The following is a 24,596-nucleotide window of genomic DNA, read 5'->3' as shown; positions in this document are numbered from 1 at the left end:
TCCTTTCCCCGGTTCTCTCTCCTCTAGGAACAGCTCTTTCCTCAAGGCTGCACATGTTGCAGAGGAAGAAGGGCTAGTTCAAGGACAATCCAGACCAGCGTTTGGTTTTTTTCTGAATGGAACAAGCAGAAATAGACACCAAAGAAGTTGTATAATTAAGGGATTGCTTGAGGCAAAGGGGGATAATCTAAAGTACTGTTTATTTAATATTTTATTCATAATAGCCTCCAGCAAAATTAAAATCTATGTCCTATGGAGCTTCAGAGACAAAATTCACAGTATCTGATAGAATTTACATAAACACAGACCTCAAATTTTGCAAACACTGAGGAGGAAGAATGTTCAACAGCTATTTCCTTCATTTTGATATGCCTCCATAGATCTGTGATCTCACCAACACAGTTATTCCTTTGGGGTCAGCTCTAGAAGGTCAAACCATCCATCCCTCCACCCAAGAACCCATTTTGCAGGGCTGATAATGGTAGATCTGGAAGGGCTATTAAATCTAGTCCATCCCTTTTGTTTTGCAAAAAAAGAAACTGAGCTCAAGAGAGGATAACTAGCATTAAACCCTGAGTTTCTTGACTCCAAATAGAGTGTTCTTCCTCCTCTGCACCTGGATGTGCACCTACAAATCCTCTGTAGGGAATCTTTGAGATTCTTAGGCTCAATTTCATAAAGAAATGTTCTAAATGAGTCCTATAGACTACAGCAGGATATGATTACTTGTAAGTGTAACTGGTAAAGGGCAGGAAGTCTGATTTATTTAGTCCTACAACGAGGTGTTAACTCAGTGGAATTGATAAGACAATGGTTATCTAGCTTAGCATGTGAGTTTGGTTTATAGTCAGTATACTGTAATGAGGTAATTGTAATAGAGCATATAAGCTGGAGCTCAAGCTCTCCAACTGAGAGAAACATTCTACCTTCACCAGCTTCATGCTGGCTCTCCTGTTTCCCCCGCTGAGACCAAGGCCTGTCTGAAGGGCCTCCAGAAAGGCAAGGAAACAGACTGTGAAGGAAACAATAAAACTTTTGACTTTAGCCCTGGCTATTCTTGTGGTGATTACTCTGCTGAAAAGAAGGCTGGTTCCAAGACCTCCAGAAAGCTAACCAAAACATGACAATAATTGACAAAGGCCTAACCCTTTAAGGAGGACTGGCATTTATGGGGAGAGATGTGTGGAAAAGACATCCATTTTGAGGGAAAAGAAATCTCCAAGCATGAAAAAATCTCCACTATGGCAGGAGGATGCGATGGTACTGAATAAAACTTGGGAATAAAAGGGGAAGCACAGCTAGTTGTAAGAGTTAAGACCTTCAATTTAGGCTCTGTTAATGACTCCTTGAAATCCAGAGTCCAGCAATTTGATAGGCTAACTTTGATCTTAACTGAATCTGATTTAATTCAACAGAATTTATTAATCACCTACTATGAGCATGGAACTGCATGAGAAGCTAGAATTACAAAAGAAGGTTTAAAAAAAGTCTTTCCCTCAGGAAAGATACATTCTTCTAAAGCATTTAGTTGACTTCTAGTCAAAATTGTGCTAATTCACTGAGATATTGCTGCCTTCCAAGTTATTTTGAAAATACCATATATTCCATTTCAACTAAGATTAATTAGGCACCTATTATTTATAATGTACTTGGGGACACAAATGCTCATTATAACATAGTGTTTTTGTAAGGTTTTTTTTGGGTGAGGCAATTGGGGTTAAGTGACTTGTTTAGGGTCACACAGAGCTAGGAAATGTTAAGTGTCTGAGGTCAAATTTGAACTCAGGTCCTCCTGACTTCAGGGCTGTTGCTCTATCCACTGCACCAATTAGCTGCCCCTATAACATAGTTTTTTAAAGGAGAGACAAGACATGAGGAGAGAGTATGGTATAGTGGAAAGACAACCAGATCTGAAGTCAGAAGGACCATAGCATTTGTTCATTCCTTTCCCTCACCTGTAAATATAAGGTACAGAATGCAGAATAGGAGTGAAGACTTGGGTTTAAGTCCTACCTGTAAATGATTATCTATGTGACCCTCAGCAAGCCGCTTAAAGTCTCTGGGCCTCAGTTCTCATCTGTAAAGATTTAGGGAAGAGAAGATCTGGATTCAAATTTCTACCTGTAACATTTTCTATCTGTATGATATTGAGGCAAATCTCTGAACTTCCCTCAATCTCGGATTCCTTATCCATAAAATGAAATTTTGAATAAGATTGCCCCAGGTTTCTTCCGGTTTCAGCTCTCATCCGTATAAAAAGCACTTTGCATACATTATCAGGTTTGATGATATAAATCATCAATAACATATCAAAATCGTGGCTTATAAAAAATCCAATCTGAAATGCAAAAAAACTCCCTCAAAAAACTTCAACTCACTGGGATCTTTACAAAATTTGTGCTGCAAGTTTCATTTTTGTTGTTCTGAGTATATGGTATCCAGGGCCAGAACTTTAAAAAAAATAAATATATATTTTATATATTATATTAAATATATATTAATATAATATAATAATTAATACAATAATATATATATCAAATATATGACAGTTTAGTCAGACATTAAGGAAAAGTCAGCATTCTGCCCTATATTCCAGCCCTTGGCTGAAAATCTGAGCTCCAATACCAGTCCTGATATTTAGTAAAATCTTTTCAACCTCTAAGTCTTACCACCCACTCTACCTTGAAGGTTCTAAAGCTTCCCGAACTCCTCCACCTCCCCACTTGACCCAATGGCTTGCAATTAGTATTCCTTGTAAAGTGATAAGAAAATCTGCAACCCTTCCTGCAGCAGCCTTGTGAGTATTGGGGTTCTTTCGTAATAAAGCGGGGCTGAACTCGCTCAGCTCTCGCCAGGCAGCCTCAGTTTCACACCTTTTTTTTTTTTTTTTTTTTTTAACATTTTATTGCACCGATTCCTTCTCGGACGAGCCGGGTGGCGCTTGCTAGATCCTGCTTTAGAGGCCCGCCGGCCTCAGTTTCCCCGTTTGTAGAAGGGAGATGTGGGCCGCCCGGACTTCACATCCCCGCCCCCACCACAAGCTCAGAACTGGAAAGCCGGCCTCCATCCCACGCCCGGGAGGCCCGGGCTCACACATGGCGCTGGGCCTCTGACACAGACAGACGGAGACGAGCTTCATTTATTTCCAGGGAAGCCGCGGAAGCGGAGCACGAGGGACTCTGGGACAACGTCCAGCTTTTCTTTCCGTAAGTCCCCCTCCCAGTTCAGGGAAGGCAGGGGCGTGTCGACCCACGCGTGGCCAGCGCTCCCGACTCTTCCCTCTCTCCCGCTCCACCCCCGCCGAAATCCGACGCACGCGCTCTCGTGCTCCTTCCCTTTTCCGTCTCCTGCTCCGCCCACTTCTGGGCCCTACGCATGCGCCGTCAGAGGCAAACCGAGTCGCTCCTCGTGCTGCCTGGACTCTGACTCTGTCCCTTCCCCTTTCCGCCTTCTGCCACGCCCCTGCTTCAGCTCCCGCGCACGCGCCTTCAGAGGCGGGGCCGACAGGTTGTTGGTTACGGGTGGTCCCGGGGCCGGACGGGGCGGAGGAATGGGTGGGAGAAGGCGTGTAGGGGGCGGGATCCGAGCGCCTTGGCTCCGACCCAGGACTGGCCACAGGGGTTGAACCGTGTAGGAGGGGGGAGGGTGAGAGATGTAGAAATCAGCTGACCCGATCTCGTGACAGCCTCGGGCGGCGGCCACGCAGGCGCCGTGAACGCGGTCGCCCGTAGCCGAAGCGAAGATGGCGGCCTCCAGAGCGAGCCTCTGAGAGGCAGCGGGAGAAGGAGGCGGAGGGGGCGGAGAGCGCGGCGGCCGCAGCAGTCCCCCGGCGGCTGAGAGCAGGAAGTGGCGAGGGGGCTGGGCCAGGCTGGGCCGGGGAGCCAGGCGGGCGCCTCAGCCACCCTCTGGGCGCGGCGGCGGGAGCGGCGGCGGCGGCGGCGGGAGGCGGCGCCCGGCCGGGCGAGCGAAGAGCGCGGAGCGAGGACCGAGCAGCGAGCAGCGCCTCTCGGTGCCCTGCCCAGGTAGAGCCGCTTCTTCCCCCGCGTCCATCGGCGGGGCCCCGAGAACGCAGCGCGGCCTCGCTTGGGCTCGGGAGCGCGGCGCGGGGCCGGAGCCGAGGCGTCCCTTGGCCGGACCTCCGGCGCTGGCCGCCTGCCTCGGGTTCGGGCGGCGTGCAGGCTCCGCTGCTTCTGCTTTGGCTACTTAAACTGTGCGAGGGAGCGGGGCGGGAGCGGCTGCCCCGTTACCGCAGCTGGAATGGGAAGTTATTTTTTCACTCCTCGTCCCCTCCCCCTACTTATTCCTTGGTAAGACGACAGACCCCCAGGTGCATCGGCTCCGTTTCCTTTATCACTTCTTAATTTTGGTCTTTTCGTGGAGAAAAAAAGTCGTGATAATCTCTGGCCAGGCTTTGTTTGAGGCTGTTAAAGAAAAAGTTTAATGGTTGTCTTTCTAGCCCTCCAACTGTCTGGAGACAGTTCTTTCTTAGGACCGGCTCAGTTCTTGCCAAAGAGTTGACTTTTAATCCGTCTCCAGCCCTTCCTCAGTACCTGCTCTCTTCCTGCCAAGGAGTATTAGGGAATTTTATTGCGGCGTTTTTGCAGTCGTAAAATCCAGTAAAAAATGTCCAAGCGGTTTTTTCAGGAGTTTTAGTTTTTGTATTTTCATCCTTTTCTCTCTTTTTTTTGACGTGACAAAAATGTGCAAATTTGTAGTCAGTTTCAGAAGCTGGTTTTAGGTACACATGGAAATGTGAGTCACATTCATAAGTAGAAAACAATGTAATTGGCTCTTAGGACAAGTTCTCGTCGTTACATCTTAGCATTTTAGTTGTAGACGAGAATCAAGTCCTTTAAGGAGAAAAGGGAAAACACTAATAATAATTTAAACTTTTTAACTGTGAAAGGGACAATTTTTAGGTGCTTAGAATGAAACTTTACTGTACGTTTGTATAACGTACAGCATATGTAAATAAGCTAGTTTTGTTCTTTCAAAATATGTAGAAAATCTAAGCTTAACACACTTTTAAAGTCGGTGGCATGTAGATAAATAATTCGCATTGCCAATTAACATCTCAAGTTCAGGTTTAATGTTGGCAATTAAGGTTTTTTTTACATTAAGTGGAAAATAGGAAATAAAGGGTAATGAAGATAGGAAAAGGAGAGTAAGAGAAGGACAGAAAAATAGCAATAGAGAGGAAGGCAGCAATATGTTCAGAGACATTCCACTTCCTGGAAATTATTGCCTTCCTTATTCGAATGGGAATAAAATAGCAAATATTTTTCCATGAGTAGAGACTCTAAATGTAACAGTAATGCTTAATCACACCAGTGTTGAAATTATGAAATTCCGCTTCAAGTGATAATGAAAACTGCTTACATGTTATTTCTTTTAAAGAATAATCATTTTGTGAGTTTAAAAAAAAAACCTGAAACGAAATTGAGATAGTTTTTTAGTTTGAAATTAAGCTTAATTTCTCAGCTTCAAGTATGGTCCTTAACTAACTTTGGCAAAAGGTTGTATGGATAACTATAATTTAAAGTTGTTAAAAACTCAAAGCATTTGACCTTTTTTCTTTCCTTCACAACCAGTTTCTTTTCCCCATCTCCCCATTCTGTCCCTCAGTTGCTGAAGATAGTTTGAATTATTGGTTAGGTCTGCACATGTTATTCCTGCTCTCCTGAGGGCAAATACTGTGTACAAACTTTCAACACCTTCTGAGATTCTAAAAAGTAGTAAGAAACAATTGGAAGGCAGCTTGATATAATGAAAATTACACTGGATTTTGACTGGGAAGTGTGTTTGAATACTGGCTACTCCAGCTTGTTGCCTTGTATAACCTTAGTCACTCTGGACTAAACCTTTTATAATCTATAAAATGAATCTGAACTAGAAATCCTTTATACATTGAAATTCTGTAAACCAAGGTGGGCAGCTAGTGGAAAAAAGCGGCAGCAAAAAGATTTTATTTCCTTATTATTTTACCCCTGAGTGTTGGCTACAATAGTTGAAAGTAACCAGAGGGATCTTGTTTTGAGACTTAATCCTAGGACGTAGGATTGGGAATTGTTTTGCTGATGACCAGATAAACTAACTCATGCTTATGAGACTCATTTTCCAGATTCTTACCGTATTGAACTAAATGATATGTAAGGCCTCTTGCATCCTAAAACTATGATGCAGTGATTGAAATTATAGGGAGAGTCCTTTAAGAGCTGTTTAATGTAGTTGTGGCCCACTTTGACTTAGGTAACTGTAACTGGTATACTAGTTGGAGAGTATACTTTTTAACATGATATTTTATTAGTAATGCTAACTCAAATATCTTCTTAAATCTTTCAGGAATACATGAATTTGAGCCAACAAAGCTCATAACATTTTGTAGCTGTGTCTTAAAATATATACTAGAAGCTCAGTATTGACTTGAAACTAAAAAGCCCTGTTAGTTTGGGCCCTCGATCTATTCAAGACTTTTTTCTTTCTGTGCGTGCCACAATTTGATTGGTCAGGAACAGTTTAGAGAAGGCAAAACAAAGCCCCAAGGCATTTTGAAAATAATTATTTTAATTTTTTCCATCTACAAGTTTAAGATTGTTAATGTATTTCAGGGCAGTTTGGTGTTTTGTTTTTTTCAATTTTTGTCCTCATTTGAAGCTAGCAAAAATATCCTTAATCTTGGCCTTCTGTTGTTGCTCTTCCTAAAGAGTGCTTATTTGTTTGCATAATTTCTAAGCATGATACAAGGCCTCTTTTGGGTGCTTATCATTTACATAAGGAAGGTAGGCCTTCCTTTCCCCACCCCCCATATGCCCCTTGTGGGTTTTTAACTGCTGATTTAATTGAAAAAGTTAAATCTCCCTTAGGGAATATATATCAGAAAATATTAGAAATTTTTATTTTGTTACTCTCTTAACGTATGGAAAGGGAAAACACTAATAATAATTTAAACTTTTTAACTGTGAAAGGGACAATTTTTAGGTGCTTAGAATGAAACTTTACTGTACTTGATAACATTGGAAAATTTTGTGCTTTGTATTATTACATATTAGCCAGGAGAACACTGATAGGTTAAAGCATGGCTTAAGAAATTTTGCCCATTGGAAGAGAATGTCTTGAGTCCATCTATCTTTCTCCTACCTCTCTCTCTCTTTCCTCTCTCCCTCTCTTTCTCCCTTCTCCTCAAAAGTAATCTTATTAGAACCTTGAAGGTAAAAGTGCAATTTGTATATAAGGTTAAAGGGCATACTAAACTGGTTCTTGGTATGCTTGCATCAAACATCTGTTCTCAAGATAAAGTGACAAGTATAAAGGAACTTTCTGAGAAAGCTTCAGTGACATACAAATTGAAAATTATGGTTAGCATTTCTTATTTTATTGAATAGCTTAAGTGGATTGACTTGAAATTCATGAAAGATGAATGTTGAAGGCATTTTCAAAGTTCAGAAATATTAGCACCATGGAGTGATGAGTAGTTGGTGGAAAATTAAGACTCAATAAAATAGAACTTTGCTAACTATGAATTTTGTTAGGAATTGGTGCCTGCTTGTGGCTCTTGATCTTGATCTCATGATCTCATTACTATAGGGAGTTGGTATGTGTGGAAGTTCCTGAAGGTGCATATTGGTTAGAACACCAGGAGCTGTTTGTACTACAGGCAAGACTTGAATGCAGATCTTCTGTCTTCAGTCTTAGCTTTCTATCCATTTTGCTATACTGCTTCTCATCCCCCAATAAAGGATTACTCTATTGTGGCATATATTTCTCAGTTTTGTGTTTATATTCATTACTGCTTCAAATCTGGAGTCACTTTAACATTTCTGATGTATAGCCACTGAATTAGGATGAATGAAAAGGAGATCTTAAATTCTGTGCACACCACGTTGTGATTTGTGTTTTGAAAACTATAAAGAGAATTTTACTTAAAGACTAAGCAAAAACTAGAGGCAAGCACTTTCTTGCTATCTACCTACATTTATTTCATTCTTAAGTAAAAGTGACTAAAGAAAGATCAGAACAGCAATGGATGATATGTTTTTAAAACCTCATTATAGAGGGGTCTCTATAGTCTCCTAGTTCAGTTCACTTCAAAAAGGACTCTATTTAAAGACCCAAGGCATTCCATTCACCTACTTTTCTTAATATCAGGTCTAAATTTATTTCTGAGCACTTTTCACCATTTCTCTTGATGTTGATTTTGGCCCGGAGGGACAAACAGTTTAATCCCAATTTCATTTTTTTTTTTTTTTTTTTTTTGCTGAAGCAGTTGGGGTTAAGTGATTTGCCCAGGGTCACCCAGCTAGGAAGTGTTAAGTGTCTGAGGACAGATTTGAACTCAGGTCCTCCTGACTTCAAGGCTGGTGATCTATCCCCTGAGCTACCTTGCTGCTCCCAAATTCACATTTTTTACATTTGACTTCTCACCAGGTTCTTTTCCATCCAGTCATACAGATCTCCTTGTTCTTAGCACAAGACATTTCACTTCTAAGCATTTTTAGTAACTGTCCCCCAAAATGGAAAATCTCTCCCTTATCTCTGCCTTCTAACTTCTATGGCTTTCTATAAGTCTGTTAAAATCCCACCTTCTACAAGAAACTTCCAATCCTTAATGTTAGTACTTTTCCTCCAAGATAATCTCTAGTTAATCACATGTCTTTTTTGTACATTTCAGTCAAATCCAACTCTTAGTGATCCATTTGGGGTTTTCTTGGCAAAATACTTGAGTGGTTTGCCATTTCCTTTTCCAGGTTATTTTATAGATAAAGAAACTAAAGCAAGTCTTGTTAAACCTGTGTCACAGGACCACATCAGATCAGATTTGAATTCAAGAAGAGGAATTTTCCTGAGTCCAATGTCAGCACTTTTTCCAGTGTGCCCACCTGCCTGTCCAAGGTTCATACAGAGTTTGTTTAATGTTGTCTCTCTCCTTCTTGAGAGCCAGGACTGTTTTTTGCCCTTGTGTCCCCACTACTTAACACAGTGCCTGGCACATAGTAAGTGCTTAAAAAAAAAAAACAAAAACATGCTTCCTGACTTAACATGAGAGTCCATCAGATATATTTTATTTCAGATATATTTAGAAAACAAATATGCTCCTGCTAAGGCTTTACTAGGTTAAATTTCCTCAGTCTTTCAACTAATTCATGTATGCATTCAAGAACTTTTTATTATTTTATGGAATTCTTTTTATTCTACTTGCTCACCTCTGAACATGCACACTCTTATGAATGTCCTTAAACATGGCACTGAGAGCTGAATCCAACATTCCAGGTGTTAGTCTGAGCAGAGTACAATGGGACTATCATCCATCCTGTCAACAAATGCAGCTTATGTGTAGATGGTGTTGGTTAGCTTATGTTCAATGAATGGTTCTTGCTTTCATGAAAAACTGGTCAGACACAGTATTTCAGGATAATTAATAATGTGCTTATACTGAACATAGTTAAAGACTTAAATGGTCATAAATACATTCCAAAAAGAAGAGCTTAGGTCTTGTTAGTTTGTTTTCATGATAATTTTAGTTTTTTGCATAATAGAATAGGGACCCTAAATTGTAAGATTTTAAAATGGTTCTGGAAAGCCACATTAATTTCTTTAGAAGGAGCTTCTTTTTGTAGTTAAGTTAAAAATTACAAGTTAAGTCAAATTAAAAATAAAGCAGTGGGTTAAAGTTCTCATGCATGGCAATGTTTCACTTAGACATTATAAACACCCTAATTTGTATTATTTTTAACCTGTTTAAAAATTCACTATATTGCTACCCACTTAACACTTTGTCATATTTATCGAGACAAAAAATTTTATAAAAATTAAGAACTAACTCGAACTTTTAAAGACTTTAAAAACCTCCTTAGGTTTTGTGACAGTATAATTTTTTTTTTATGTAGTTGATTTTTCATAATTTGCATGGTATTCCATTTCTTCAGAACATAAGATTTCTTTCCTAATAAAACATTTGGGAATGTAATTTCAGTGGAAATTTTTCATAAAATAAAATCTTAGCAAAAAATTGGGGAAAGTTAAGTAGATGGATATGTTTTTTTTTCAATTGAAATTAGGTCATTTATGGAGTGTGATCCGGACAGTGTATATGTGCCTGTATTTTGGAGGGGAAAAGTAAAGAAATTTAGTTTTGATTGAATATTTGAAAGTGGTTAATGAAGATAAGCTTACATTTTAGATCTTTTAAAAATAGTGGTTTAAAAGATTACTGTTATCTCATGTTGGAGTCACAAGGTACTTGACTATTAATTATTATGAAAATGACTTCCTCTTGCAGAATATAAACCAAAAAAACAAAAACAAGACAGTAGTCTTGATTAAAGCTGCTTTTTCATTTACCAGAACATTTCAGTATAACCTGGACAGTTTTAGAAGTTATGACAAACATAGAATAAGGGTTGTATACATTAAATTAGGTAATTTGAAACTGTGAATTAAATCAGGCTCATATTATGATTACCTCTTGTTTGAAATCTTACAAAGTAAATTTAAATGGAAAGCATCAAGTAAATTGGCAAATCTAAAACCAAACTCAAAATATCAAGTTCAGTGTCATCCTTGGAGGAGTGGAACAGATTGAATGGAGTGTGAGAGAGAATGTTCAAGGGCCATGCTTGTGTAATTGTCCAAAATACATTTTGTTACTTGAAACTTGATCTCTGGAGAGACTAGGCCCTGATTGAACCGTATAGAAATAAGAATAGAGGCCCTAAGTTAATGAGATCCCTGTGAGGGAAGGTCTAGAGAATAACAGACTTAAGATTAATATGAGTTTTCTTGAAGGTTGCCCTTCACATAGAAAATGAAGTAGCAGCTATTTCTGCTTATCCCAGGAGAGAAAGGCCAAGAGGAATGGGAAGACATTTCAGAGAGGTATATTTAAGTCTGATAAAAGGGGGGAAATGAAAACTTCTTAATAATAGGAAATGTTTACAAGTGTAAAAGTGGTATGGTCTTCTTTAAGAGGAAGTACATTACATATAAATACTTTATTAACTTTTATTTTGCTTTCTTTTTTTTTTTTTTTTTTAGAAAAATTCTTTGTTTCATAGCTCTTAACAGTTATTGGCAAATAGATCAGTTTAACAAATGCAAAAAAAAAAAAAGAGTAAATTGGCAAATGCTAAATTGGTACTATTTTGGGAAATGTTCATCCTAATAATAGGCCATAATGAGATTTTTAAAAAATTGTGAATGGGGTGTTCATTATTGTTGACTTCTTCCCAGGAAATACTTGTTTATCCTAAGTCAGTAAAACACTGCCTTTAATTCTGAATTAATGGTGAATGGTAGGAAACTAGAAAAGAAACACTGAGGTCTGTAAATGAGATTGCTAGTACAGATGTTTAATGAGCCAAATGACAAAAATTGACAACCCAAAATTGGCATACTAAATCATCTTACAGTATTCTCACTCTTCATGTAGTTTGCATTTAATATGTTGAATTGAATGGCATTTAAGTCAAAGGCTGGAGATGGAAAGAGTAAAATGTAACTTTACAAAGGAATGGTTGAAAAGGTGTGTCATTACTTAATAAAAGTGGAAGACAGGGAAGGCAATTTCATAAGGTTGAGATATGTAAATATGTACTATGATAATTAGATGATGAAGTTAAAATTTTTTTTTAACATGCTACACTTATTGGTCTCTACATTCTATTGTGTCTTAGTTTTCCTGACTTTTTGGCTTTTTGAACAAGAAAATATCATTCATTATGTGGGACCACAGCTCTGGGTTTATGTTTTTGCCAGGTCTTTGGACTTGTGACCTCTAGCAATGAATTGACAGGTATATTCTAAGGATCACTGCAGATGTTTTCTCCTTCCTTTGGTTTGTTTCTACTTGATTCTTCAACTCTTTGTGCCTTTTATTGGATAGGAATATAACATGAGACTACAAGGAAGTGGAGTAGCTCCATCTAGGTTCTACCTTATTTCCTCTGCATTTTTTATTTTAGCACAGCACTATAAAGGTTCAGTTTTGTAAGTTATGGTACTATATATCAGTGTGAAGTGACAACCTGAAGGAGTCGATACTATTTTCAGAGCAAAATGTTGTTGTGATGATGTGTAGTAACTTTTAAGAAAAGTAGTTGTGGAGTTCTGCTTAGAATAAATAGGTGGGGGAGGGGGAGGAAAAGAAAGAGAGATGGTGTTTTATATATTAGTAACCTCTTTTTAAAATAATAATAGCTTTTTATTTAACAAAATACATGAAAAGATAGTTTTCAACATTCACTCTTTTTTTTTTTGTATATCTTGATAACTTTTAAAATAACAGTCTATCAAATTTGATGAAAGTCAGGACATATTTTTCAAAGTCATACAAAAAAGTCAAATCAATGCAAAAAACCAAGCAATATAGTTAAAAGAGATCTCATTCCTTTTAGTCAGTAAATTGATCTTAAGAGTCAAATCAATTCAACAAATATTCAGAATAACTACTACCATGGGGGATATAAAAATGAATAAGACAAGGCCCCTTAAGTTATAGCAAAAAAAAAAAAAACCCACAATATGATAAAAGATTACTTTATCACCTCTGAATTAAACAAATAGATATATAACATTTTCAGATGACTCATCACTCTTTGGTTCTCAAATGTAAGTTAATTATAGAAATCAGTTCTTTCAACAGTTCTCAGTATGGTCTGTGGACTTCTCAAAGATTCAAAGGAGGGCTTTCAGGGGGCCTTTGAGGTAAAAAAAATTTTTCTAATAATACTAAGAGATTATTTATTCATTATTCATTATCTCTTTTACCTTAAATTGCAAGTCTTCTCAAAGCAGGTTTTTTTCATTTGCTTCTTTTTGTATCCCTAGCAATTAGCACAATACCTGACAAAGCAGATGCTTAATAAATGTTGATTGACTGCAATCATAGATCAATGTGAAGCTGGATTTTCTTCCAAACAAAACACATAAACAAACTGAATGCAAAAAAAAAAAAAAAAAAAAGGCAAGAGAATCTAGCTGTCTTCTGTTAAGCTAGACTTTATTAATTTCTCTAAATTTTTGTTTTGAAAAATTATTTTTCTTAAAAATGTTTTTAACATGTAGTAAGCTTATTATTATTAATAAAAATTATTGAGGAATCCAAAGAATTTTTGTTTATGTGATTTATATTTTTATCTTTATCATAGTAGAATTATATCAACATTCACTCTTGCAAAACCTTGTGTTTCAATTTTTTCTCTCCTTCCTCTAGACAGTTAAGTAATCCAATCTAGTTTAAATATGTGCATTCTTGAATAAATATCTTGACAAAGTGAATAATGGATATCAACTTGTGGTCTACTTAATCCATTTTATTTACATTGGGATATGTGTGATGACTGTTTTGTCATTCTACTACACTGAAGTTGTATATGCCATGGGCCCAGTTTAAACGATGATAATTTTACCTGAGGGCCAGCTTAATTAGTTAATGTTGGAGAAGCTACAAGGTTTCCAGTTTTTTTGTCTATACTGCCTCTTAAAGGCTGAAAGGAGTATAAAGAAAGTACACATCCTTGAGAATATGGAAACATTGAAGTATCTTTTGCCATTAATAGAACTGTTGGGGCACTAATAATGTAAATACATATAAAAGACAAAATTAAAAATTAAAATGCTTTCCTTAGAGTAAAAATTCATATATAACATTTCAGCCTTTTGACCTGCTTGTTCTATTGATAAAAAGAAACAGCCCTTTAAAAACACCTAAGTTAATCCATAATGGTAATAATACTTGAAATATTTGGTACTTGAAATAATCACTTTCAGGTGATAATAATACTTGGAAAATTCTAAATTGATCAAATATTGTAATGAAGCCTCCTGAAAAATAGAAGAAAATCAAATGGAAATATTGAAACTATATCTTTTAGAGTAAAAACAACTGTTACTGCTGTTTTAATTAGTTAGAATTTGTTTAGTGAGAATATTGAAACCTGCATGCTCTTTTTTTTTTTTTTTTTTTTTTAAACTAAAATCCCCACTCCTTCCCCCCCACCCCCCCAAAAAAATCTAAAACAGTTAGTGGGCTCTAGATTGGCATTTTTCTCTTTCTAAATTCATCTTGATTAAGAAAAGCCATGGAATTAAGAAGACCCGGGATGCAGCTTCCTGTGAAATATCACAACTACATAACAGTGAACAAAATCAGTTCATTTAGGTGTCCTGGGTAACTCCTGAGGACATTAAATTATGGAGGATCTTTTGGTCTGTTCTCAGTAAAGAATTTCTACAATGGAAGTTTCTTAGGTGAAATCACATGTGTGGACCAAAAGAAAAATGTCTTGGTATTAAATTAACTACCATAAAAATCACTAATTTGGGGATCTATTTAAGTATAAATTTTTGTCACATTAAACCAGTTAAACACTTATGAAAAAAGCTGGTGGTGGTGGAGAGACAGGGCAGACTGGAGATCACAAAGGGAAGACAGGAATATCAAGGGGGACTGGGGACAACAGGTTTTAGCTGTGACAACCATAGTGTCTTATTTTACAAATTCTGCAAATCTTGGAACTATGCTCAAAAAGTTATCAAATTGTACATACCCTTTGATCCAGCAGTGTTACTACTGGGCTTATATCACAAAGAGATCTTAAAGAAGGGAAAGGGACCTGTATGTGCAAAAATGTTTGTGGCGGCCCTGTTTGTAGTGGCTAGAAACTGGAAAATTGAATGGATGCCCCTCAATTGGAGAATGGCTGAATAAGTTGTGGTATATGAATGTTATGGAATATTATTGTTTTGTAAGAAATGACCAGCAGGATGATTTCAGAAAGGCCTAGAGAGACTTACATGAACTGATGCTGGGTGAAATGAGCAGGACCAGGAGATCGTTATTATATATTTCAACAACAGAACTATATGATGAACAATTCTGATGGATATGGCTCTCTTCAACAATGAGATGAACCAAATCAATTCCATTTGTTCAATAATGAAGAGAACCAGCTACACCCATCAAAAGAACTTTGGGAAATGAGTGTGAAACACAACATAGGATTTCCATTCCCTCTGTTTTTGTCCGTTTGCATTTTTGATTTCCTTCTCAGGTTATTTTTACCTCATTTCTAAGTCCAATTTTTCTTGTGCAGCAAAATGATTATATGGATATGTATACATATATTGTATTAACATATACTTTAACATATTTAACATGTATTTGGTCTACGTGCCATCTGGGGGAGGGGAAAAGTTGGAACAGAAGGTTTTGCAAGGGTCAATGCTGCAAAATCACTCATGCATGTATCTTGTAAATAAAAAGTTATAATTAAAAAAAACAAATTCTGCATACAACCTACATTTAAAAAAATTATTTTGAGGAGAAATTTAATCATTTTATTAACTAGGCCGATTGCCCTTTGGTGAGGAATATTGGAAAATTTCTTATAGGAATGGTGTGGCAACTTTATTTCATACTCAGGAGTCTTTTCCCCCTTGAGGGATGGGCATGCATAATATCATCAGCATAGTGATCAGCCATATCATGGCTAAATAACAGTTTTCAAACTAGCTTATTTATTACTTTGTGTCAATGAGGGAACAACGAGTTTACAAATGAACTTTTGCAATTGTGTAAACTGGGGGCTGTCAATGTCTTTATATTCCCTTAGTTGAATTCTTTTTAGTGTATAAATCTTCTCATTTTCTGTCACTTCCCCTGTGAGGGAATGAATTTATTTGTTCAAACGTATCCTTTTAGGATTTAAATACTACTTTTAGAAGTGTTGTTTTTTTCCCTAATTTAAATTTGGAGGGGGGGGGGGGGGGTTTTGTCCAAATAATTTTCTAGAGAGTGTATTTCCATCACTATATATGTGTCTGCCAAATTGCTTGATTCTCTGGTTCCTCGGAAACGGGAACCAAATTCCTTTAGCTAGAAAATGTTTAGATTTTTAGCTTTACTCATTATTTGGTATCATTGTATACATATGAGAAGATTAATCTAAAAGTCCTAACCTATAGTGGATGCTTACGTGGGAGTTGCAAAGATGAGACATTTCTTACCTGCAAAAAGTTTGCAGTTTATAAAGGAATAAAGTTTTTGTCTGCCTTTAAAACAAAGTTTGATTTGTGGTATGTTTACTATAAAGGTAATTATCTTTTTAAAGTAATTTGCAAATTAGAATGATGCTTGTTTAAGTTTATGGTGTAAATAGTAAGCCATTTAAAATCGCTTTATCCTTTACTAAGATTAAGTGTATTTGGAAGTTTCAGTAACATAATGCCTAATATATGTCATGCCATCTTTTAGGAGTTTAATATTTAAATTTTAAAAACTGTTACTACTTTAATAAAATGCTATATATACATTACATAGCCACAAGGAAATCTGTCAGTTCTATTAAGAACTTTGTGTTTCAGAAATGTCCTTCATATATTTTTGTTCTGAAAAATTAACCTTTATTTCAGGGTTTTTATTTGTTTGGAATGTCTTCAGGGTCCTTACTTTAAAAGAATATAAAAATATTATCTTGAAATGTTACTTATTTCCATTTTTGAGAGTACTAGAAAATTTGACCTTGAGTCTTCATTTGTTTCAAATGAAAAATTTTTAGCAAAAGTCCATAGAGAAGAAATTAAATTGGTATTCTGGTGCTGCAGCTGTTTCAAGGCTTTTATATCTAGAATACCCCTACAAGTTTTCCCTTTTCTTCCTTTCTGCTCCTGGATTCATATCTGATAATAGAAATAGAGATGATTGGAGAGGTCCTCGTAGGACACTGAATTTCAGTTTTAGATGCCCCTGGAATTTGTCTTCAAATAAGTTCATATAACTGGTAGAGAAATAATTTAGATCATTTTCAGAATAATCACTTTTGAATACCTAAAAGAAGGAGGATAATTTTTTTTTTTTTGGCTCATTGATCGGTTTATTGTGTTTCTGACAAGGATCTATATAAATTCAAACCGTAGAAGTTAGAAGCTATCTTGATGCTGAAATTTAAAGAAAATTCCAGTCTAACTTGTTAGCACTTACAGGCAGAAATGCCTGCTTTCAGTATAGCTCTCTCCAATGTTTTCTATATCCAGACAAAAAGGGGAGAAAACCTGGGGGTAGTCAGCATTATCTGAGATCCTAGAAGAGGTAGAAACAACACTGTTATTATTCTATCATAATTTTTATTTATAAGAAGATTTTTTCCTAGTTTACTAGAGAAATTTTTTTCCCATTTGAACGAATTTGGTTTAATAGTGATATTCCTACAGAATTGAGACTTTATAAAAATTTCTGATGTAAGTATTTGGGTTTTTTTGTTTTTTAATTTGAAAATGAAATTGTACATTTGTTGTAAAAATTAGTAGAAATTTCATTAAATCTTGTGTTGAATGTATTTTTCAGGTCTCAGTGCAAAATGAATATTATTAGGGAAAATAAAGATCTGGCCTGTTTCTATACAACAAAACATTCATGGAGAGGGAAGTAAGTATATCCGGCATATTTTATCTTCTATTTTCAAATGAAAGATGCTTTATTTGCCTTGTTAGCACTAATTCAGAGTATCATATGCTCTCTAACATTATTATTGGGAGCATAAGTGAGGTATACTCATTTTTTAGCCCTGATGTAGAGAAGACTGAATTATGAGTTTCTCTTTACCTTATACTAGTACTTTAAATGCATATAATTGTATTCATCCTCTGCCCTAAAGTTATTGTTTTTTTGGAAAACTGAAGAAAAGCACCATTTAAAGAGAATAAGTTGTTTTTAAAAAGGACCGTTTTCTGATTACATTACTTCTGTAAAAGTACTACATTTTGCTTTCCTACACTTGATTGTTGAAATCACATTCTTATTTAACTTACCCCATTGCACTTAAGTATTTTGTGTGTGTGAATGCACAAGTGCTCAAGATGTTCTTATATTGATTTCTGATTTACTTAGCTTTAATATGTGCATGAAGGCATAATTTCCTTTGGAAGCTACTGAAAAGAATTTGTCAGCAAATAAAAATAGAAATGGGGGCCTCTAAACTATATATAAGTCTTCTGTAGACAATTTACTGTCTTATAAAATCACAGATTAACATTATGTTTTAATGTATTTTTGTTTATTTTGTTAAATATTACCATCTTGTTTGGGTTATACTAAGGAAATGATGTGGGCTGTAGGAGCCTATGGGTCACAGGTTTGACACCTCTGGTTCTAGGTAATAAAATTTTAGATTCTATTTGTCTTTTAATTTCCATTCCATTTCTGACTTGACCTATTTAATCCTTTAATACACCCAAAGTATAATGCTGGACCTCTTAATCTCATGTTTAACAATGGTCTCTGTGGGAACATGTATTCTGGGTTCCAACTTGAGAGTCCCAGGACACATCCCTACAGTAGGGGGAATGCCACCAGCCCAGGAGTGGAAGTAGGGAATCCTCTAGTTTGAAACCACTGTTACTGACTTTTATAATTTGGGGACTTGTATGACACAGTTTGAGAGAAGAGATTTGAGTGGTGTGTCAATAATTCTAGAATAAGGGAATATGACAGGGATTTAGGGGGGGATAAAGCTACCAAAGTGGAACTTCATCCTGATCTAAATCTCAGAGGTGTTTATTAATTCTCAAATAGTTCATTTCCCTTTTTTCTTCCCAGGGTCCCAAGAATATCCTATCTATTACCACTAGGGAAATGTCTCTTGCAAGCTAGGCCCTTTTCTCACTATCCTCACTCCTTTTTTTTTTTTTTTTTTTTTTTTTAACTTTGAAAGAGCAAATTAGCTGAAAGTAGGGTACCTAGAGTAGGTATATGAGTATTTGGATGAGACTGAAGAGAGATTTTGGAGTCTAGAGATACTGCATAATGAATTTGGATCTAGGATGAGGGAAGTAGTGGAATAACTTTTGCTTCCATGATACTTTGTCCTAAGGACAAGAAGCACAGTAAGTTCAAGTAGTGATTCTTGGGCACTTATCTTACAGAGAAAAATGGAAAAGGGGAAATAAGAAAGTGAGGGAAGAAATGGCAGTTCTTAGGGTTCTGAAGATAAGATAAAGCTTACATATTACAGTAACTTTTTTTTTTCCTGTAAACTTTTTAATCATTATCTCTTCTGAGAATTTTAAGCACTTCATGTGTAGAGTATCTAAAATTTGGAATCCAAGTAGGGTAATTGTTTAAAAGGGATTCCACTTGGAGAAGATTTAGACATAACATATGAGAATTTATACAATAAAACATGTATAGATTTTGTGTAATCTTTTTTTCGCCTGAGGCAATTGGGGGTTAAGTGACTTGCCCAGAGTCACACAGCTAGGAAGTGTTTGAGACCAGATTTGAACTCAGATTTCAGGTCCTCCTGACTTCAGGGCTGGTGCTCTATCCACTGAGTCACTTAGATGCTCTTCTGTGTAATTGTTAAAACAAGAGAACATTGTATAGATGAAGCAAAACTTAGTGGCTCCCTAGTCCTGAAGTAAGAGACTGATTCTACAAGTATTGTTGCATTAACATGTTTGCATTTTTTCCAGGCTAGTTGCCTTTTCCTGTCTTGTCTTTGAGCTTCCTGCTCAAAAAGCAGGGGTAGCATTAAAGTCGCTTTTGAGTAATGATTTGTGTTTTTGACTCTTTTTTTGTTATAGTCTTAAGACTCGAGCTTGATATGAAATTACTGTAGATCTTTCTAGAGTTATGACCATAGCTCTTTCTATTATTGATTGGTGTCTTGGGGGGTATAGGCTGCTTCTTTGATATTTATTCTCTTTATATACCCAGTCCTAGATGTCTAGAAACTGTTCATTTGTCAATTTATTGGATTACATGCCTTATATTATAAAGATTTTTTTTCACATTTCAGCTGTTTAATCTGACAACTAATCAAGAATAAAAGTATGTCCTAGCATAATCTTGACTGTTGCTGCTGCTACTATGATTATTACACATTTATATAGTTTTATGGATTGCTGAGCCTTTACACATATTATCTCATTTGATCCTCATAACAACCCTAGAAAGTAGATGTTGTTAATCCCCATTTTGCAGATAAAAAAGAGGCAGTGACTTGCCTAGGGTCATATAACTTCATGAAGCATCCGTAGCTGGATTTAGACTTCTGAGCAAAGGTTTTAGAGATTCTGAGTTGTTTGTCTGCTGCACCACTTAACTGCCTCAAAAGTTAAAATTTAATGTTAAATTAAAAGAGGGGGGAATTAAAATTGAATCACTAAATGAGGTGTCAGTAGAGTGTAATTTTTGTAATTGTTTTTAAGCCTTCAAATGTGTCTTAAAATTACAGAGCAGTATTCTAAATATCAGCAAAGATATAAAAGTTCTTTTTGGTTATAAGAAACCATAATTTGGAATTCTATTCTTCATTTTATGCTACTCCTTGCCAATAGCAATAACTTTTTATTTTAAACTTACCATAGTCATCTTTTTTCACTTAGCAACCTAACAGACAAGTATAAAATGAGATTGCTCTCAACTACAAATTTTCAACTCTGCTTTTGTTAGTGAAACCATCTTTAGGTTTTTACATCTTTAGCCATTTTTAAGCTTGAAAAAATGAGGTTGCAATTAAAGTTTCAGTTTCACTATCTGTATCAGGTTGGTAGTTTTGTGGGAGAAGTAAGATTCAGATAAAGAAAAACAAATTTTCTTTTCTTACCTGAAGTATAATTTCCTGGTTGACCAAAGTCCTTTGAGACAGGAAGGGAAGCTCCAGATGTTCTAGGCAAAGTAGAAGGGCAAGTTCACCCTGGAAAGCTTCCTTTGCATTTGAGAACAAACTAGGTTTTTATTTTGTATAAAGAGTTTGTATAAAAAAAAATTACTTATTGAACATTTGTGTTGTAATCAGATTTGATTTCATTGGGCATTTAAATATTTTGATATATTAAATGCAAAAAATAGTGAAGAATTTAAGAATGAGATACACTTAAACCTGTATATACACATACACACATGTATGTAAGTCTGTATGTATATATGTGTGTGTGTATATATATACACACACACACAGTATATAGACTATATAGAGAGACCAGTTTAGTTATATATATCTATATAGGGGTATGTATACATAAATTTTTTTTAGTCTCTATTATTTTAGATTACATGCCTATTGTAGTACTGTTTTTTTTCTCACATTTCAGCTATTTAATGTGATCTTCAAAAGTATGTCCTAGCACAGTCTTATTGTTGCTTTTACTATTAAGTATGCATTTATATAGTTTTAAGGTTTGCAAAGACTATGTATATTATCTAATAACTCTTATGTATATAGCCTAATAAAATAGCAAATGAATAGTCTCTAGACTGACTCTCCCTCTCTCCTTTCCCCCCACCCCCCTAATTAATAGACTAGGATTAGGAATGGGGTCAGCGATATTGACCAAGAACTCCTTGGGGAGAATTCCTATAGAGTGGAGGTCTAAACTTTCTTGGCAGTTTGTAGAGTTGCTTAGAGCCACAAGAGGCCACATAACCTGCCCAGGGCCTCATAACCAGTTTATGTCCAAGGTAGACCTTGATCCCCAGAGCCTCATTCTTTACTTTCACTTTGCCTTTTGTCAATATCACTGTTCCCTAACCCAGTGTGACCTGCTGAGGTTTATATGGCTTGCAGAGAATGAGAAAGACTGTGGGAAAGGATGTATGGAGGAGGGCAGTGAAATCTCTGAATAAGTAACTCTGTTCTTGTTTGAGCCTCAGGTGGTTGGTGATACACTTAAGTCTTAGTAAGTACCTCTCACAGACTAAATACTATTTCTCTGGCTTTGTTTCTAGTCCTATTTTTTACTCTTTTTATTTGCTGTTCTGGCCTATTCTGATTTTTGCTTAACATTCTGCCCTCAATTTAAATTTTTTTTTTAATTTTAAGATATCTCTTAAGAACTTTATTTCATTTTATTTTAATGCACATTTCTTTATGAATCATGTTGGGAGAGAAAAATCAGAACAAAAAAGGAAAACCACAGAATAGGGAAAAAACCCACATATAATAGAAGTGAACATAGCATGTGTTGATTTACATTCATTCTCCATAGTTCTTTTTTCTGGATGCAGATGACATTTTCTATCCAAACTTTATTGAGATTGCCTTGGATCACTGAACCACTGAGAAGAATCAAGTCTTTTTCATAGTTTTATCATAATGATTTCATAGTTGCTGTATTTCTGGTTCTGCTTGTTTTGTTCAATATCATTCATGTAAATCTTTCCAGGATTTCCTAAAATCAGCTTATTCATCATTTCTTTGTAGAACAATAATATTCCGTTACTTTCATATACCACAACTTATTCAGCCAGTTCCCAATTGATGCTGCTCTCAATTCTTAATAGGTCCATTTTAGCTCTAAATCCTCAGTTTAATTCAGATATGGTTAATGAAATAAGATTAATAAATGGTTTCTTAATTATTCTTACAACTCTCTATGGACAATTAGAGAAGAAATAGCACAGAGAAGGAAGGAAGTTTCTGGGGGGAAGGGAGGGAGAGGGGTGTTTCTTGAACCATATTCCCCCCATCACAGGCACATACTGTGTCTTTCTGATACTGCTTTCATACTATATAGATATTTTAGCTAAGGTATTTGTAAAACAATTTTAAAAATGTATTTGAGATAAGATATAAACTTATTTTTAACTTTGAAGCTATTGAAAATTGCAACATCTCATCCAAGTGAAGGAAAAAGGAAGCCCCAAAATACCATTTAAAACTTTATTCTCATATTGCATAATTTCACTTGACCATTTTAACCGACAAGACACTCAGGAACTATCTTTTTTTTATTCAAATGAAGTTGTTTGTTCTATTCAATGTTACTTTGAATAAATAGAAAAATTACAAGTCAGCCTTTTAAGCCATACCTATGAATGACAATATATGACTTTTGATTCTACTATCCCATTTCTCTCAGGACTTTATTAGACAACTCACACTTGTTACTTTTTCTTTCTCTTATTTCTCAATTAATTCTAGTATTTTTTTTTTTTTTTTGCTCCACTCAAACTGCTGCTGATTGTTATTAATCCAATCCTTTGTTTTCATTGGTACACAAATTTCCAGTAAAAAAAGAAAGTCTTTCTACTGATGAAGATAAACATCTTTTTATAATTGTTGAGGACAGCCTCAGCCTTAACTTTTATTTAATGTATTCTGTGTCGCATTTTTTGTTTTATTCACTTAGATATTTCCTTAGCTCAAGCTCTCATTACAGTCTAGATCAGGGGTCCTCAAACTACAGCCACGGGCCAGATGCGGCAGCTGAGGATGATTATTCCCCTAACCCAGGGCTATGAAGTTTCTTTATTTAAAGGCCCACAAAACAAAGTTGTTTTTACTATAGTCCGGCTCTCCAACAGTCTGAGGGACAGTGAACTGACCCCCTATTTAAAAAGTTTGAGGACCCGTGGTCTAGATAATTAAAATAGCCTTTTAATTGGTCTTGCCTCAAATTTCCCCAATTCTAGTCCATTCTTCACCACTATTGATTTTCCTATGATCATGTCACTTCTCAATAAATTACAAGAATTATTTAATTTAGCTTTTAAACCTGCCCTAATGTCTTTCCATCCCTTTTGGGCATGATTTCTCCTACCATATGCTGCAGTTGAGATCAAATTATGCTCACTGTATGAAGAAAAGATTACATAAATGAGACCCATTGTCAGAGCTAGTAGAGGGTCCTAGTTTTCCTTAGTAATTCTTTATATTCAAACCATTTCATGAAGTAAATAGTATACAGTATTACTAACTTTTCTAGTTTACAGAAATAGAATCTGAGGCTCAGAGATATTGTAACTAATTGTGTAACTATGTAAAAGTGTCAGTGTTTTGATTTTAACAAGGGTCTCTCAACTTCAGGTCTAGTGATCTTTCTTCCATACTTCCATACTTTGGTATGAGTTCTCTATTTTAGAGATGTCAGAATTAAGGAAAAATTACTTTTGATAGATTCAAAAAGCCATTGCTGTGGCTGATAATTTAACCATTAGATATTGTAAACCATCCATGCCTTCTCAACTTGTGTAATTCTTAATGTGTTCTTCCATAAATCCTCCAAAAAAAATTCAACTTCTGTGTTGAAGATTTTCTCTTTTGTGAGTTCCACTGCCAATTTTGGAACTTAATAAAATATGCAGATGGTTCTATTGATGTTCATTATTAACTAAAGTTATGCCTTTTAAAGATAAAAGTCATGGTGCTTTTTTCTGTTCCACCTCAGTTTTTTTCAAAGCATATTTTGAAAGACTGCTGAGTTACATCTTTTATCAACTTTTCTAATTTAGAATCTTTTAAGATCAAGTAGCTACCAATTCAGCCTGTATCACACCTATGTAGAGTTGTTCAAATGTCTTGCTATATTTTTCTTTTTACTAAAATTTATATTTATGCCTAAAATGTGTTTTTATATTATAAAACCTCAAAGGATATTACCATTGGTAAACCTATTTAAAATTTGTTTTTCAATTTAGTGTTAATCAGATTGTGTTGAGTAATTGAATTGTAAAAATAAAAATTAAACATTTCCTCTATTTTAGGTACAAACGAGTCTTTTCAGTTGGAACCCATGCAATCACTACATATAATCCCAATACCCTAGAAGTTACAAATCAGGTAAGTGTCAAGTTTTTTGTTCATAATTCAATTTGAACTGAT

The 24,596-nt window shown here is 35.7% G+C and overlaps 1 protein-coding gene across 3 annotated transcripts in view; it reads left to right on the top strand.

The window, feature by feature from the left end:
• Positions 1-3,945: 3,945 nt before the first annotated feature.
• The window catches only part of DNAJC13 (DnaJ heat shock protein family (Hsp40) member C13), a 110,657-nt gene continuing 90,006 nt past the window's right edge, over positions 3,946-24,596 (top strand). For all 3 annotated transcript variants that reach the window (XM_031940125.1, XM_031940124.1, XM_031940127.1), the window contains exons 1-3: positions 3,946-4,022; positions 17,339-17,419; positions 24,479-24,554. In XM_031940125.1, the coding sequence (XP_031795985.1) occupies positions 17,352-17,419; positions 24,479-24,554 (144 nt within the window). In that variant the 5' untranslated portion in view covers positions 3,946-4,022; positions 17,339-17,351. The remainder of the gene's footprint in view (positions 4,023-17,338; positions 17,420-24,478; positions 24,555-24,596) is intronic.

The sequence above is a fragment of the Sarcophilus harrisii genome, chromosome 5, assembly GCF_902635505.1.
Source record: "Sarcophilus harrisii chromosome 5, mSarHar1.11, whole genome shotgun sequence".
NCBI lineage: Eukaryota > Metazoa > Chordata > Mammalia > Dasyuromorphia > Dasyuridae > Sarcophilus > Sarcophilus harrisii.
The sequence above is the reverse complement of the archived record's forward strand: the minus strand, read 5'-3'. Positions and strand labels throughout refer to the sequence as shown.